The sequence below is a fragment of the Wolffia australiana genome, chromosome 12 (assembly GCF_029677425.1).
Source record: "Wolffia australiana isolate 7733 chromosome 12, ASM2967742v1".
Taxonomy (NCBI): domain Eukaryota; kingdom Viridiplantae; phylum Streptophyta; class Magnoliopsida; order Alismatales; family Araceae; genus Wolffia; species Wolffia australiana.
The window spans coordinates 11518309-11534577 of NC_135846.1; the positions used below are offsets into that span (position 1 = coordinate 11518309).

General features: G+C 40.7%; 2 protein-coding genes across 3 annotated transcripts; one reads left to right on the forward strand and one right to left on the reverse strand.

The window, feature by feature from the left end:
* The first annotated feature begins 4447 nt into the window (after positions 1 to 4447).
* Positions 4448 to 6959, forward strand: LOC144710171 (ARM repeat superfamily protein). Of its 2 annotated transcripts, XM_078583861.1 has the most exons (9): positions 4448 to 5559; positions 5658 to 5742; positions 5897 to 5993; positions 6066 to 6129; positions 6230 to 6286; positions 6375 to 6412; positions 6509 to 6590; positions 6700 to 6834; positions 6869 to 6959. In XM_078583861.1, exons 1-8 carry the CDS (start codon positions 4486 to 4488, stop codon positions 6793 to 6795), a joined length of 1593 nt encoding a protein of 530 aa, XP_078439987.1. In that variant the 5' UTR covers positions 4448 to 4485; the 3' UTR covers positions 6796 to 6834; positions 6869 to 6959. The 2 variants fall into 2 exon arrangements, with proteins under 2 accessions (XP_078439987.1, XP_078439986.1); XM_078583860.1 differs by having other exon boundaries at positions 6700 to 6959.
* A 1054-nt stretch (positions 6960 to 8013) lies between these two features.
* Positions 8014 to 11061, reverse strand: EMB1644 (Small nuclear ribonucleoprotein family protein). The gene is made up of 7 exons (XM_078583862.1): positions 10827 to 11061; positions 10708 to 10749; positions 10489 to 10587; positions 10340 to 10417; positions 9126 to 9168; positions 8492 to 8638; positions 8014 to 8180 (listed from the first exon to the last, which is right to left on the reverse strand). Exons 1-7 carry the CDS (start codon positions 10827 to 10829, stop codon positions 8158 to 8160), a joined length of 435 nt encoding a protein of 144 aa, XP_078439988.1. The 5' UTR covers positions 10830 to 11061; the 3' UTR covers positions 8014 to 8157.
* Between the last annotated feature and the right edge of the window lie 5208 nt (positions 11062 to 16269).

Genomic DNA, 16269 nt, shown 5'->3' on the forward strand with positions numbered 1-16269 from the left:
ATAATTAGGTTGGTCACTAGAGTTATTGGGCCGCTAGAGTTATTAATTAGATTGATATACAAGCCTAAAGGGTCACATGTCAATGGTCCATTAATGGGGAGATGGTCTTTAAATTCAGGGGCTTTATGGAAAAATTACATTATGTGTAAGTAAGAGGAGTCCCTGAACAAAATCATTACAGTCCACGTTTATGAGCAAGTGGTTACATAGACTAGAAATTTAAATTTATATAACTAGAAATTTAAAATTTTTCAGGTTCTCCATCCTTCTTACCTTATCCTCATGGTTCTCCTCCACTACTGGTGTAATCAAAATGGCATAACAAAAATTTTGGATTGATAAAGAGGCTCATCAATATGAACGAGGATATTTGACGTTCCTAGGATCATGTAGTTATCTGTAGGCTTTACATTTGAAGAATTCAACGTCTCACTTAAAGAACTGATAAATCACGGATATGATCCGTGCACATGTGGTTTCATAATGTTTGAAAGGTTTGTTATGATTCCATTCCAAGCTTTTTGTTGTGAAAATCATTTAGCTTTCACTTTAATCACGGAACTAAAAACCAAAAAAACCTTAATAGATCATACCCTTTTGTTATGATGCATTAGAACATAATAGATTAACTCTTCACTACCTTTACCTAGGATTTCATTGCATCATCTTCCTTGATTTTTGGCCTCTTATGCCAAAGGCAGCCAATCCCATACTGTTCACTCTATCCAAGCTAAGATGATTTGGAATTCCGTTGTTACAAACTCATAGATCATGGTCAAAACATAATTATCAGGTTTAAGGAAAACTTGCACAACTATGACATTAATCAACCTAAATGATAGTTAGGCATTGTTGATAACAAAAAAAATACATGAAGGGATTTATATTTATCAATTGAATGAACTCTTTCTCCTAAGGAACACCAGTTGTCTGTCCTTCATGGCTTCACACTAATGGCTACAAGATTGACCATACTAATCATAAAAGTAAGATTAGATAGTGTTATTATATAAAGATTCTTTGATGTTCATTTTAACCACACAGACTTAAAGACAAGTGACCTTTGTATTATGATCCCATCATAATTCATTGGGTCATAGGATGTATTAATTGGCTTCATAATAAGCATCAGATGTTCTCTTTAGCTTTCAGATCGTCATGGAATTTATGATGGAAATTTCAAAGATGCCTCAAAAATTTTGTCGCATTGTTGTATATGTTAAGCTCGGAAAGCATTTCAAACCTTGTATTGAGGCCTTGGTATATGTTACATTTTTTTCGTTCAGCAAAAGATGAAGTGCCTTCATGCATCGTGCATATCTGCATGTGATTTCATTCCATCTCTTTGCCCAATGATGCATACATTTTTGACATCTCAAGTGATTATGTTGAATCTGACTTGAGACAGTAATCATTGTACTCCAGTGTTCTATCTTACATAATTATTGCAATCATCACCATGATAACATATCACAACATAATCTTACATTGCGGACTTGCCATAATCATAAAATACCACCAAATAGTATACTCATTCCATTTGTGTTTTATTTAACATTTTAAGAGCAATCAGAAATGTATTTAAGAGCTCCTTGTACCCATCTCACCCTGCACTTCTCAAACTCCCACGCTCACCTCACTCTAGGTTTCAACTACCAATATTCATGTTGTGAACTGCTATTAGCCCAAACATTATCCGATGTCTAAGAAAATTAGAATGAGTGTAGATGATTATATTGGATATTTGTCTAGGTACTATTACTATAGTGGTGATTGGATATTAGTGTGGACATTATCAAAATGTGGGCACTACTAGATGTTGATCCCATATCTCATATATCTGACTATCGCCCCTCTCGTGATCACATGCTCACCACTTGACAGCACTGTGGAACACGAGGGGTAGATCCCAAAATATATCTATATATGGGACTAACTACCCCTTAGTTACCACCTGGCTTTAATCGTCAGTCATAGTCGTAGATGACTTGGCCATCACTTGTTGACTTGATTGTTGGCTGGGTTGGCTGCCCGTTTATAAAATACTATTAAGAAACATCTATATTAATGCATAGCTATTCACTTCAATATTTTCTTTCTTAATAATATATAATGGTGTATATACTTTTGATGCAGGATGGACGTCGTCGACGTTCTGCGGCGAGAGCGTGGGTCCGTTCGTCCGGCTCGGGGACGATCATCTGGGATGGCACGTCCCGCTTTCGGTGGGTGGGGTGTCCCGGAAAGCTCCTGCGCGGGTCCTCAATTCGTTGGGGCCGAAGGGTGTATCTATCTTCACGTGGTCGACGCTCCACGGGTAATTGTCGAGGCGCTGGTGGGCCCGACTACCAGTGGGCGGGGCGGTTCAGCCAGCCAGATGACGAAGACGGCGGCGAACAGTGCAGCGGCGATGGGCGTCGCGGTGTCAATGCTCTCGACGATGGCGGCGGGCGGCAGTCGGAGGCAACAATGGGCGGCGGCCGGAGGCGGTGGGGCGACCGGCGGCAGCGGTGGCATTGAGCGGCAGCGGCGAGCGGCGGCAGCAAGCGGTGGCGATGAGCGGTGGCGGCGTCGAGCGGCATCAGTGGCAGCGTCGAGCGGCGACGGCATCGAGCAGCGACGGCGGTGGTGGCCGGAGATGGCGGCGGCAGCCGGAGGTGGCGGCGGTGGCTGGAGGTAGCGGCGGCGGCCTGGGGCGGTGATGGCGGCCGAAGGCAGCAGCGGCGGCGGGCGGGGCTGGGCCGTGGCTGGGCCGCGGTCTGGGCCGCGGTCTGGCCCGTAGTGATGGGCCATGGTCCATGAACCATGGCCCATTGGGTTGGGCCGTAGATGACCCGATGGGCTGGTGGCAGCCCAATAATGATGGCCCACTGAGGGCTAGGGATGATGTGGCAGCCTTCGGGCGTGCGGCGTCCAAAGGCGGCGCCTCGGGATGCGGGCCAGGCGGCTAGGGCAACTAGCGCCTCGGGGCGCGGGGGACAGCTCCTCAAGGCACGATCACAACGGCTGGGCCTTAGGGGCCTGGCCGGCTGGCGCCGGCCCATTAGGCCGATTGGCCCATTGGGCCGGTCGGCTGAGCCTGGGCGCGCGGTGGCGCGGCTTGGGCTCAGCGGCTGGGCGCGGCAGGGCGCGGCTGTTTGCGGCTGGGCGCGGTGCGGGGTGGGGCGGCTGGGCGCGGCGCGAGAGGGCACCGTGCGGTGCTAGGCATGGCGTTGCGGGGCACGAGCGGCGATTGCGGCGTGCGAGCGCGCGGGGTGCGGGCGTTGTGGCGCAGCAGGCGGCGCACGGGCGACTCGGACGGCGCGCGGGTGGCGCGGGCGGCCAGAAGGTGCCGGCGGCGGCGGGGCCGCCTTCTTCTAGGTCTCTCTGACCTCTCTTTTCTTCCAAAAATTGGTTTATCAAAGGGAAAAAGTCTGTTTCTTCTATTACATAGGGGTCTTTATATAGGACCCATGAGAAAAAAAAACAAGGGAAATCCTAATCTAAAAGATGAAATTTATCTAAACCTAGGAAAAAAACTGGATATTTGAGGGCTTCGCCATCAACTTTGTATTTAATTTACTATATGATATCTGAATCACATTTCGGATAGTGACATCCAAATAGTGAAACACCATAAGATGGCGATATTGGTCCATAATACCTGAGATCAAATACCAAAGTATCTGACATCCAATGCCAATATCAGATACTGGCTAAACTGGATATCATTCCTGCTCATAAAAAATATGATACTGATATCGGCATCAGGATGGGCAAACCCTACCTCACTCTCCTCATTCCACCCCCATCCAAAACATTAAAATGAGAAACAAACATCAACATTGGCACAAATAAACCATCAAAGGGTATTTTGTTCTTCAAAGATTGTCCCTCTTTTCATGTCACGGAGCATAAAATGAATAGGGTTGGACATTTAGGACTGAAGACCGGTTTGACCAGACCGAATAGGGGGGACCATAGGTTCTCCATTTGAGGGTAAACCTGTTTGTCAAACAAGTTTAGGTCCAAGGGTCAAACCTGACCAGAACTGGAAGTATATTATTTGATATTTATTTTGCATTTTTTATAAAATTCTAAAAATGTCAAATCCAATTCAATGGAGAGGTTTCTATTGAGCTCAGCGTAGGCATATATTTGACCATCAGTGGGCACCCACTTAATGTAGTGGATATTTAACATTACTATGAACAAAATTTTCCACATTGACTGGTCAATCTGACTAAACCGGGACAGGACTGGAACCGGACCAAAGTTTAAGTAAGGTTTAAGTCTTTGTTAGAAACCCGGACTGCACTGGACCGTCAAAGCCTAAAAATGAATACAGACTCATTTAAAAATAACAATAAAAAGAAAATAAATATTTAGAACTCTATGTCGGGTCCGGATACACCCGATAACTACACTCCGTCTTCTTCCCCGTTAGGGTTTATAAGCCTGGATCGTCTTCTTCCTCGGTCCACCATCGCCGATGATCGATCGAAGATGACAGAACAAGAATTTCCCGAGCAATCCGCGAAGAGGAGGCGCGGAGAAGACCCATCCGAAAACGGCGAATTCCACAGTGGCGTCGATCTCTCTCTCCTCGAAGCTCTCGAAAAATCCCACAATGGCGGGGTCGAAGTGCTCGATCTCCGAACAATGAAGAAGCTCGTGCTGTCCTTCGAGCGCCGACTCAAAGAGAACCTCGAGGCCCGAATGAAGCACCCCGATCAGCCCGAAAAGTTCGCTGAATCGGAGGTCGAGCTCCACAACGAGATCGAGCGGCTGAAAATCATGGCAGGCGGCCCCGAACTCTACCCTGATCTCGTCGCGCTCAATACCATCCCTTCCATTGTTGGTCTCCTCGGCCACGATAATACCGATATTGCTGTGGATGTTGTCGGGCTGCTCACTGATCTTACCGATGAAGATGTTCTAGAGGATAACGACGAGCCTGCGAGAGTTCTAGTGGATTCATTGGTGGAGAACAATGTTCTTGAGCTTCTTGTACAGAATATTGGGAGATTGTCGGAGGGTGATCCGGATGAAGCTGCTGCGATTTACAACACGCTTGCGACGATCGAGAATATTATTGAAGTGAAGCCTGCTGCTGCTGAGATGGTTTGTGAACGAACTAAGCTTCTACGTTGGCTCATGGGTAGGATCAAAGTGAGGGAATTTGATGCGAATAAGCAGTATGCCTCGGAGATCTTGGCGATTCTTCTTCAGAGTAGTACCGCGAATCAGAAGAGATTAGGGCAGATGAACGGTGTTGATGCGATGTTGCAGGCTGTTGCTATGTATAAAACTAGAGACCCGAAAACTTCGGAGGAAGAAGAAATGCTTGAGAATCTCTTTGATTGTTTATGCTGTTTGCTTATGCCGGCGGAGAACAAGGAGAAGTTTTTGAAATCGGAAGGCGTTGAGTTGATGATTATTATCATGAAGCAGAAGAAGTCGGCTTATGGGTCTGCTATTAAAGTTCTTGATTTTGCGATGACGAAGTACCAGCAGGCTTGTGAGCGATTTATTGACGTGCTGGGTCTCAAAACAGCCTTCGCTGCATTCATGGGTAAGGCAAGTTCTTCACAACGTCAAAATTTATTTAAAATTTGTTCCAATCAATCATCTTTTTTGCTATGAATCTAAGCTCTTCGGTGTTTTGATGCCTTCAGATCCCTGTTAATAAGAAGAACAAGAAGGAGAGATACGAAGAGGAGCTGGAAGAACGTCTAATCTCGCTTATAGCTTCCCTTTTTGGTAAGGCAAGTGAATGCTTTTGCCGTTTAATTTACGTCAAGGTCGTGGAAGATGAAAAGATCTGACCTTGGGATTCTTAATATTTCCTTAAATTTCTTTCCCCGCTGGATGAACGATGATGATCGACTTGCTAATAATCAAAATTTTATTTTAGGGGGCGTCGTTCGAGGGTCTAGACGGGACAGATTATTGAGCAAGTTCGTGGAAAATGAGTACGAGAAGATCGATCGTCTGATGGAATTCTTCATCAGGTTCTCGTTTTTCTGATTTTGTATTTGTAATTCGGATTTTCCTCGAACATAATGAACTGGCCTGCCCCGCAGATATTCTGACAGAGTTAAAGAGGAGTCTGAGCGGCTCGATCAGCTCGACTTGGACGATCTGGAGGTTCTTCTACACATATTTACAGCTATAATTAACCAGCTCGTGTTATCTTTTTAATTTTTTCGTTTTTTTATAATATTTTTTTCGTTTTTTCTTTAAATAGATGGATGAAGATGAACGGTACAACAGGAAACTTGAAGCCGGTCTTTACTCTCTGCAGGTAATCCCCACCTCCCTTTTTGTGCTGGATACATAAGATAAGAACTTATTTTATATTTCTACTCTAACACATTTTTTTCTTTTGTCAGATATTAGCGCTGATAATGGGTCACCTCTGGACGTCGGAGTGAGTTTTTGCTAGAACACAGAATAAATAAGTTCTTTTATTCTCTCCATTTATATCGGAATTAAATGCCTAAATCATTCGTGTATTGTGAGCTAGGCATCCTGGAATAAGGGCGAGGTTGGAGCTTCTTTTCAAACAGCAGAAATTATCCAGGCAGTACGTTAATGACATTCTCCAGGTATGTAGCAGTACGAATGATTATTACTTGCATTTTTAAGTGGTTATGAGAAATACATGTTAGTAATTCAAAAAAAAAGGCATGATGGTTATGGTAATGGTATATACAGGAGTATCATGATAACATCGGGGATATTGACGGCCCTGAAGAGAAGGAAAGGGCACAGGCCAAAGTCCAGAGGCTTATCTCCTCGCTTCAAGCCTAAGCTCTCTCTCTCTCTCTCTCTCTCTCTCTCTCTCTCTCTCTCTCTCTCTCTCTCTCTCTCTCTCTCTCTCTACTCTTGCGCTACATCAAACTCTTCTGGGGTTTGGAATTTTAAAACAAATGTTTCGGACTTGTACAAGAAGGGAGCTCTCTCCCTCTCTCTCCCTCACTCTCTCTCTCCCCCTCGCCCTTTCTCTCCCAATCCCTCTCTCCCTCTCCCTCTCTCTCTCTCTCTCTTTCTCTCTCTATCTCTCTCTATGTCTATCTCTCTCTCTCTCGCTCTCTCTCCCTCTCTCCCTCTCTCCCTCTCTCCCTCTCTCCCTTCCCTCCCTCTCTCTCTTTCTCTCTCTATGTCTATCTCTCTCTCTATCTCTATCTCTCTCTCTCTCCCTCCCCTTCCCTCCCTCTTCTCTCTCTCTCTGTGGCTCAGTGTTTCAGTTCATTCTGTAAATCTCAGTTCTTTCTCTATATTTTTCTGCTCTCTTTCTCTCTATTTTTCAGTTCAGTCTCTGATTATCATGTCTTCCTCACAGTTTTTCAGTTCATTCTGATTCTCAGTTCTTTCTCTCTGTTTTTCTGCTTTCTCTCTATTTTCAGCTCCGTCTCTGATTCTCAGTTCCTTCCCATGGTTTTTCAGATCATTCTGACTCTGAGTTCTCTATGTTTTTCAGCTCTCCCCCTGATTCTCAGTTCTCCATGATTCTCATTTCTTTTTCAGTCTCAGTTCTTCCTGATTCTGAGTTCCCTTAATATTTTTCAGCTCTCTATCTCTCTCTCTGACTCTTCGTTTCTTTCTGTCTTTCAGTTCTTTCTGATTCTAAGTTAATATTATTTTAGCTCTCTTCCTCTTAATCTCAATTCTTTCTCACTGTCTCAGTTCTTTCTCATTCTCTCTCTCTCTCTCTCTCTGATTCTTAATTCTGTCTCAGTTTTTTCTGATTCTCCCTCTGGTTCTCAATTCTTTCTGTCCCAGTTATTTTTTATTCTCAATTCTTTCTATCTCAGTTCTTTCTGATTCTCTGTCATTCTCATGTCTCTCTGTCCCAGTTCTCTCTCTCATTCTTACTGTCACAGTCCTTTCTGATTTTCTTTCTCTCTCTCTCTGCGTGTCTACTTCTTAGTGCTGGTGAAGCACGCCCTTTTGGACCTACTTTTTCCCACAGACAAGAGGCAAATACTAGATTAGGAAGTAAAAAAGGTCTTGAAATCAGGCCTGAACTTTCACTCAAAATAAAGATATATTACCTGACCAGAGAGTCGTATCAAAACATTTTTGTCCATTAAAAATGTAGAACAGGCAAGAACCATCAGCCGTAGGTGACAACCCTGAATGTTTCTCACTGTCTCTCTCTCATTGAACTGCTCAACCACGCCCTCTAGGTCCACCTGTTTCCATAAGGCAAAATTTAGGGCATCTCGTGAGAGATTGAGAAAGAAATAAAGAGAAAAGGAAGAAAACATGGAAATTTTAAAAAAAAGATGTAACGAGAAGAGGAAGAAAGAGAATGAGAGGCGGAAGAGGAGAAATCATGAAAAAAAACGAGCAAAAGTGATTGAGAGAAGTGAGAGACAGTGACAGAGAGAGAAAAAAGAAAGAAAGAAAAGGGAGAGAAAGAAAGGGTAGAGAGAAATAAAGAGAAATAGGGAACATAAAGAGAGATGGAGAGCAAAGTAAGATTTGATGAAAGATGGGTCACCTCTTCCTCTGCCGCCGGGCCAGCCTCGTCCTCGGCCTCTTCCGCCAACGTCATCAAGACCGCGGCCGCCGCCTCTACCACCCCTGCCGCCAGTGAACTCCTCTCTGGCCCTCCCCCTCCCACGGCCGACCCCCGGAGGCTTCCGATCTGTCGATAATCCAAAGATATCAAATCAATCTATAAGTCAACTTTTCATCAAAAGTCAACGCGTAGAGTCTCTCAGGTCAACTGAAGAAAGAAGTATCAAATCAAATGAGGCTTCCTATCTGTCGATAATCCAAAGATATCAAATCAATCTATAAGTCAACTTTTCATCAAAAGTCAACGCGTAGAGTCTCTCAGGTCAACTGAAGAAAGAAGTATCAAATCAAATGAGGCTTCCTATCTGTCAATAGTCCAAAGATATCCAATCAATCTATAAGTCAACTTTTCATCAAAAGTCAACGCTTTGAGTCTCACAGGTCAACTGAAGAAAGAAGTATCAAATCAAATGAGGCTTCCTATCTGTCAATAGTTCAAAGATATCCAATCAATCTATAAGTTAACTTTTCATCAAAAGTCAACGCTTTGAGTCTCGCAGGTCAACTGAAGAAAGAAGTATCAAATCAAATGATAAATTAGCCGGGTGGTTTACCAGATCGGCTCTTGCTCGTCTCTTCTTGAACTTTATCAATCACCTAAAAAAACACACACAGAAGCCCGCATAATTAACAAGCTCAAATCAATAATAAATTTGGGTTTTGAAACATACAGAACGAAATGCCGGCGAAAAATAAAATCCAGAATAATAATATCAAACTCAATCGAAAAATGGCAGAGAACAGATTTTGACAAATATAATCCCGGAGACAGTTAATTATGGTCTGCTGAAGCTAATAAATTATCGATTACTCTTTTAATAAAATGCCAAAATCTTCATTATTTTCGTGATCACGCATTTTATGGTCCTTAATTATTTCCACCGTATAAAGACAGGGAAAAGTTCCAATAACCAGGATATTATGCGATGTTCAAACACAGTATCTCGCCATTAACCAGAAGAATACCAGATTAAAGCAAGTTCAAAATCGAGGACAGTAAAAGTTTCTCACTTGATTGTCAAAGTTTTATTTTTTAGGATTTCGTCCTTGTCGCAGCTCCGACTCTCATTTTTTGAGAATGTCTTATTCACCCATGTTAATGACCTTTTTTTGGCAGGTCAAAAATGCCATAAACTAGCGGTAACTCTCAAGAAATAGTTTGAACAAATTTCCCGAAGGAATGAAAAAGAAGAGATCAATCATTTTTTGACAGGAAAAAAAAATCAATCATGAAGTTGCGTCCGATCAGCCAAGCAAAAACATAACTAGGACAAAAAGCTTTTCCAGTTTTTTTTTAATGAATAAATACAAATTGGGGTTTCAATCCTTGAAATAAGCTTGGCGAATATCCAATAAAACACACATTACATGTAGATAGCAAAGAGATATTTATTATAAAAAACTGCTGTCAATACTGGTGTCAATGGACAAAAATTCAGGACCAAAATTGAAAGCTATGAGAAATCGTACTCTACAGCCCAAAAACCCAGCTAATAGAAAAAAACAGTGTCATTTTGACGATCGAACCAGTAATAAAAAACAAGGGTAAATGTTCCATCTAGTGACAATCATGGCCCATAATTCTTAAGAAAAAACCGCTGACAGGTAAAGAAATTTTTTGGATAATTATAAGAAGGGCTAATCCACGGAGTAGCAATAATTACTTTGTTAAAACGCAACAAACATAAGAAATGATTATAAGCTGTCGAAATTCAAGCATACAAAATCAGAACCGAGCATGTTATAAAAGTAAGAACAAGATTCAAACCTCATCAGGAACACGCAGATACTTAATCGTGTTTCCACGTATGTAGCATTCAGGCATTCTCCAGAACCGATCTCCATCCTGCAAGAAGTAGAAATATTAGAAAACAACTTAAAAAAGAGGGGAAATCTTCCAGCCCTCTTCGCTATAACCTTCGAAGTGCAGATGACTTCACGGAGATGAATATTCATCCAGGTATCACAGTTCACCAAATGGCCGTTATAAGTCTCCCCATTCTTCAGCTCAACCAACTGTCCAGTCAATCGTTAATTAAATATCAAGAAAAAAATAGAGAGAAATCTGCAAGTTGCGAACTTCAAAACAAAACCCCAAATTACGGATCAACGAAACGAAACAGAAAAATCTCTCACCATGGGATGTCCTTGTGCGGTCTTGAGCAAAGATAGCGGAAGCTGAAAAAAAATTTAAAAAATGAGAAACAAAACGTACGATTAGGAATTTACGGACTTGAAAGGGGCGACATGTTTACCATTTTGTCGTTCTTGATCGGTATCCCTCTGATTGAATCAAACGAGTAAACCCTGAATCAACAGTCCTGTTCCAGAGTAGTGGAAGAAACTGATAAGTTCGCCTCAACACGAATCTCAAAACCCTAGTTCTCCTCGATCAAGAGGCGAGCGGGAACCGCGAGTTCGTTTCGATCGAATTCCACCTCCAGAAGAGCCGCCTAACAAACTCCAAAAAACATCAACGGACGATTCTAATACATAAAATCTCTAATTTATACTTGGGAAATAAGCTAGGTTTTCGAAAGTTTTTTAAATTGTCACCCTAAGTATGAAGGGATTATTTTTTATATTTCCTTTAGTTGGTTTATCATGGGGACTTAATTAAATAAATAATGGATCACTAATCATAAAATCCTGGAGCCATATTCAATGAATGTAATAATTAAGACAAATTCTTGACATATACTATATGAATGAAATGAAAGTATTGTTAATACTTTACCCTCTTAAAGATAAATTGTCATTCCAAATGTTTGTAATAGAAGGCCAAATAGGACATTTTTTCAGTATGTGGTATTAATGATCTTGAACTCCGCTATTTTATGCTAGGGCAAGTCTGAAAGTTAGAGATGCATCCCTAATTGCAAGATTATCACATGAAAGTAAATGAATGGGTGAACTTTTTTTTATTGGCAAAAAACACGGTGCCGGGTACGGCCAACCCTAAGGTTGTGCCCGTAGACCAACCCATCCGTGCCTTGGACGCCACCCATGGGTGTTTATTTATTAAATGTAGTGCTCATCAGAGTCTATAGGCGTGGAATGAGCCTACATGTCTCAATTAAACACGGACCCTACTCGCCCATGCTCATGGTGCAGGAAAGGAAAAAGGTACATGAGTGATATTAGAAGAGCACTTGTGCTAGCAGGAGTATCTAAAGCCCTTGTAGCGGGTGCGATGCTTTGAGTTTGTGCAGTCCACCCCGCTGTCGTCCGCAGATGTCAACGTTTAGATGCGCGACAGGTCGGACTATCAGGCGAGAGGGTGAGCTCTCCCGCCTATAGCACTCCATGCTATCCGCCAATCCTGCGTGCCCTCCTTTGACAATGTGCGACACGTACAAAGAGCCAGCAAGACGAGGCACTAAACGCGATAGCATCCACGAGCTGCCTGAGGGAGTTCCTCCCAAGAGAGAAAAAGAGAAGTGGGAGTTCATATGCGTACCGCGTGGTTAGCTAGGGCATCCGATATCTGGTTGCCCTCGCGCAGCTGGTGATGAACACTAGTCAAGCGAGGGCGACACCACATGATGTCCTTCCATACATGTTGCAACCGCCACTAGGAGTATAAACCTACACGAAGCATGTCAACTAACACTTGTGAGTCCGATTTTACGATGATATTGTGATGACATTGTTCGATTCTGCAATGAATGGGTGAACTTAGTAAGTACTATAATATTAATGATGTCAAGTCATATTACACAGCTTATGAACTCTCTATCTCTCTTTGTGTTATCTACTATTATACTCAATTTGAAGTCACACTACACACCTTTATGTGCCTCTATGTTTTTTTTTGTCAATTGGACAGATATACAAGGCAATGGAGGAGTAGAGATGGTCGTGTGGTGCGGTGCAAAACTTTGCACTATTTGTGCAAATTTCCGATCACACGAAAGCCATTGTGAGATGGGCGATGCGAACTCGTGCGGTAATCTGCACCGCACATCACATAAATTCGCACATATTTCCTTATAAAAAGATAGAAAAATAGATATTAATTCCTTCTGCCTTTAGAACTATTTTTATTGGATATTTACGCCTGCAACGCCCGACCAAGAGCTGTTTTGAGGGTATATTTGCAACCAAAAGTTAATTAAAGTCCCTCCAACTTTAGAAATTGCTTGAAAGTCCTGTTTTCTTTATAATTCCATCCTTTTCTATTTAAAAAATCATTTCTTTCTCAAATAAATTCCCAAAAAAATTGATAAAATTCTAGAAAATTCCTAACTTCATCTCCACAGTAATAATTATTAAAATAATTTTTAAAACTGCCAATTTCATTTAAATAGAGTTATTCCAAGCTTAAATAAATTCCATAAAATTGACGAGTTAACAGAAAATTAGGGGGAAATCAGGATTTACTTAGAATAATAATTAACATCTAAATATATAATAGCATCCCTATTTTAAACTCTTTCAATGGAAAAAAGTGTGCTAATTACTTAAAGTAAACAATGAATGATAACATGTCTCAATTCTAGGGTTCTTAAAAAAAATTCATGTTTATCTTCCATGAATAAATTATTTATTATTATACAGTAAATATTTCGTGTTTTAATTTCCATCACAAATAATTTTATTATTATACAATAAATATTTCATGTTCCATGAGTAAATTATTTATAACTATGAAATTGTGACAATAAAAATAGTTTATCATCATTAGGTATCTACTCAATAATATTCTGAATAAATTATTTATAACTATGAAATTAACATTTACTAATTAGGTGGCAATAATAATAGTTTATGGTCATTAGATTAATGGAAAGTAATAATAGATTGTTTCTAAGTATTTAATCTTTAAAATTAACATTTAATTTTGTCAATCGTCTTACTTTAACTAGCTCGCATAAATAAATATGTTAAGGTTTACTTGAAGTATAATGAAATATTCAATGCCACAAATAGTTTCAATACATAAACAAATGTATAAATGGTTCAACAAGTTGAATAAAAAAGAAATGAGCGTAATCAACACCCGGGTCTTCGTCACTATCTTCGTTTATTTGCATGATATCATTGTCGACATCATCATATGCTCGCCACCAACACTTGAGTATCATTAGTAATTTGATGCTCTCTACTGTCAACTTGGATCGCTTGTAGTTGATGACGGCATGACCGGTAGAAAAGAACCTTTCAGAGGGCGCACTCATAGTGGATACCGATGGAATACCTTCGCAACCATTGCCAAACTTGGATATGAGTGTTCTCTTGTTACTTTCCACCAACGCAATGGTTCTGTCCCCTTGAGAGGAGGTGAGCTCATGTACACATCTAGATCGTACCCTGGACTAATGGTTGGTGTTTGCTCACTACCTAGTAACAACTCGTCTAGTGCTTCACTGAAGAAAGTTGTAGACGTCCACGTCGGTCAAAAACATTTAGAAGAAGCTGAACGAACTATGTTTGCATCATCGATGACCTCGGGGGTATGTAATAAGTTTTACACATACGTTATTATTTCGTCTCGGTGATCACATTCAAGTAACTATAGCTTCATGGAGGGATCAACGAGGGAAAAAACAAGGAAGGCCTGGTTGCGAGTGAGGATTGATGCGTATCTGCTCATCTTGGTCTGCATCGCCTCACAACCCTTGTACACTCATGTCCGCCGTCCGATGGATATAATATTGTTAACTCGAAACATCCTTCCCTCTCTAATATCACTCATGACACCATCCAAGTGTCTTGTTAATCCTTTGACGATAATAATGGCCCCATTTGCTGTGGGCGCCTTTGATTGCCATGTGACTGTAAGCTAACTTAAGGGGTTGCAATATACCTGTAAACTCCTAATCATTGCCCATTCCTCATCACATAACACTTGTTTCTTTAAAATGTTCAGCACAATGATATCTATAACATCCATTTTCTTGATTGCAGCTAGTAGCATGGTGTACGTAGAATTTCATATTGTTATAATTTCTATGGTCAAGTAGGCCAAACTGTTTGCTTAAATCTACACATTGTTTTTCACCTTGTGTTGAACCCCGTATTCATGTGACTATCTCTCGGAGACAGAGTACGACATCACCCAATGTAGATGTACTGAATGCATTAAGTGTGTCGCCTTGTTCTATGTCATTCATACCAACCATATCATCCTTGTCTATAATTAGTGTCTCTGATGGCGCCTTTGACACATGTAGGGAGCTCATCCTGGCCTGGACCACAATGTTTATCACGTGCGCAACGCAAAGCACATGTTTGCTTGCACTGAATTGAGGGTTCACTAAATTCAAAAGTTAATCCAAAATACTCACCATCTTTCTGTTATTTGATGTGTTGTATGTCGTCATTGCACACACCTACATAAAATTGCATCATCAATGGAAAGGAGAAAAAATCAGTGAACCCTATTTAATGAAGTAACCCCTACCTTTGACTTCAAGTCAAACTCCTCCAGGATTTCAAGGATGTGTGCACTCAAGTGTGAATGACACTCGTGCAACGTCGGCCAATCTTATTCGAATGCTCTTCTTCATATCTTGGTAGAGAGAAAATGCTTTCGCCTTGATGGCCCTAACTGATGGGACTGATATTTCTTCTTGGGCAATGTAACGAAGACATTGTATGAAGTACTTCTTCCAAATAATAGCCCATGGAATCAGAAAGACATATGAGGCGCACCAGCTCTTCTTTGGTCTTCTCCTTTGTACGACCGGTATAATATTGTTTCTTACTATATGTTGTGTCAAACAAGTCAGCTACTGACCTCTCTTTTGTAACTCAACTCCACTTTGATTTCAAAGTTTGAAACATTTTGCAGTGGAATGTTTCCAGATGCCTCCACAATGGAGTGCTGCTTTGATACTTGTTACGGTCTACAATGAGACCACACAAGTTGCATTTGAATTTATATTTGGTGTTTGCGCTACTGTGATATGATTCATCTTTTACAGAAATTTCTGCAGCGTTAGGTACATGCAAAGATGTACCAACTTCCATCCTACAATTCACAAGATCATAATTTGGATGGTGAGAAGAAAAATAAATTCACAACGTCATGAGCTCATAAAGGGGATGGTGAACATAAAACTAAACTAACAACATCAAAATATCATAAGGGGATATACACAAAATTTGTCCCAGAGGTTCTGAAAAATAATCATAATTTGAATGAAAGTAGACATTCGTATTATTTTTTAAGTAATGAAATCAACAAGCAATTGATTAGTTTTATGACTTCAATATTTTTGTTCTTGGGCAACTCCACTAAAAAGGAACTCAATAGGCCTACAGAAATGGTGACATTTAAATATTGTTTATTGTTTTGGAAAGGTTGATATTGACGTAAAAAAACTTCATGAACAAGGATCTTTATTCAAAAAAAGTTTGATTAATCAGGGAATTAGACATAATATAGGAATCTTCATTTCAGCCAACCCGAAATTTGATGTATGGGTTGACCGATTGATAGCATGCATATCTAGTATGTTAATATGATCATATTTACATGTCTATTTGCATTAGATCACTCATATTTGCATTTGTCAAGCTTAAAAGGAATAAATCTATTTTTAGAATGAATTTCTGAATTTTCCACATTTTTGCGTATTTTTTGGGAATTTTTTGACAATAGATTCTAAAATAATATAATTTTTGAGACAGAATATATTTTTTGAAAATTTTCAACACAAAATTTAGAAAGATATATTTATACGCAGTTTT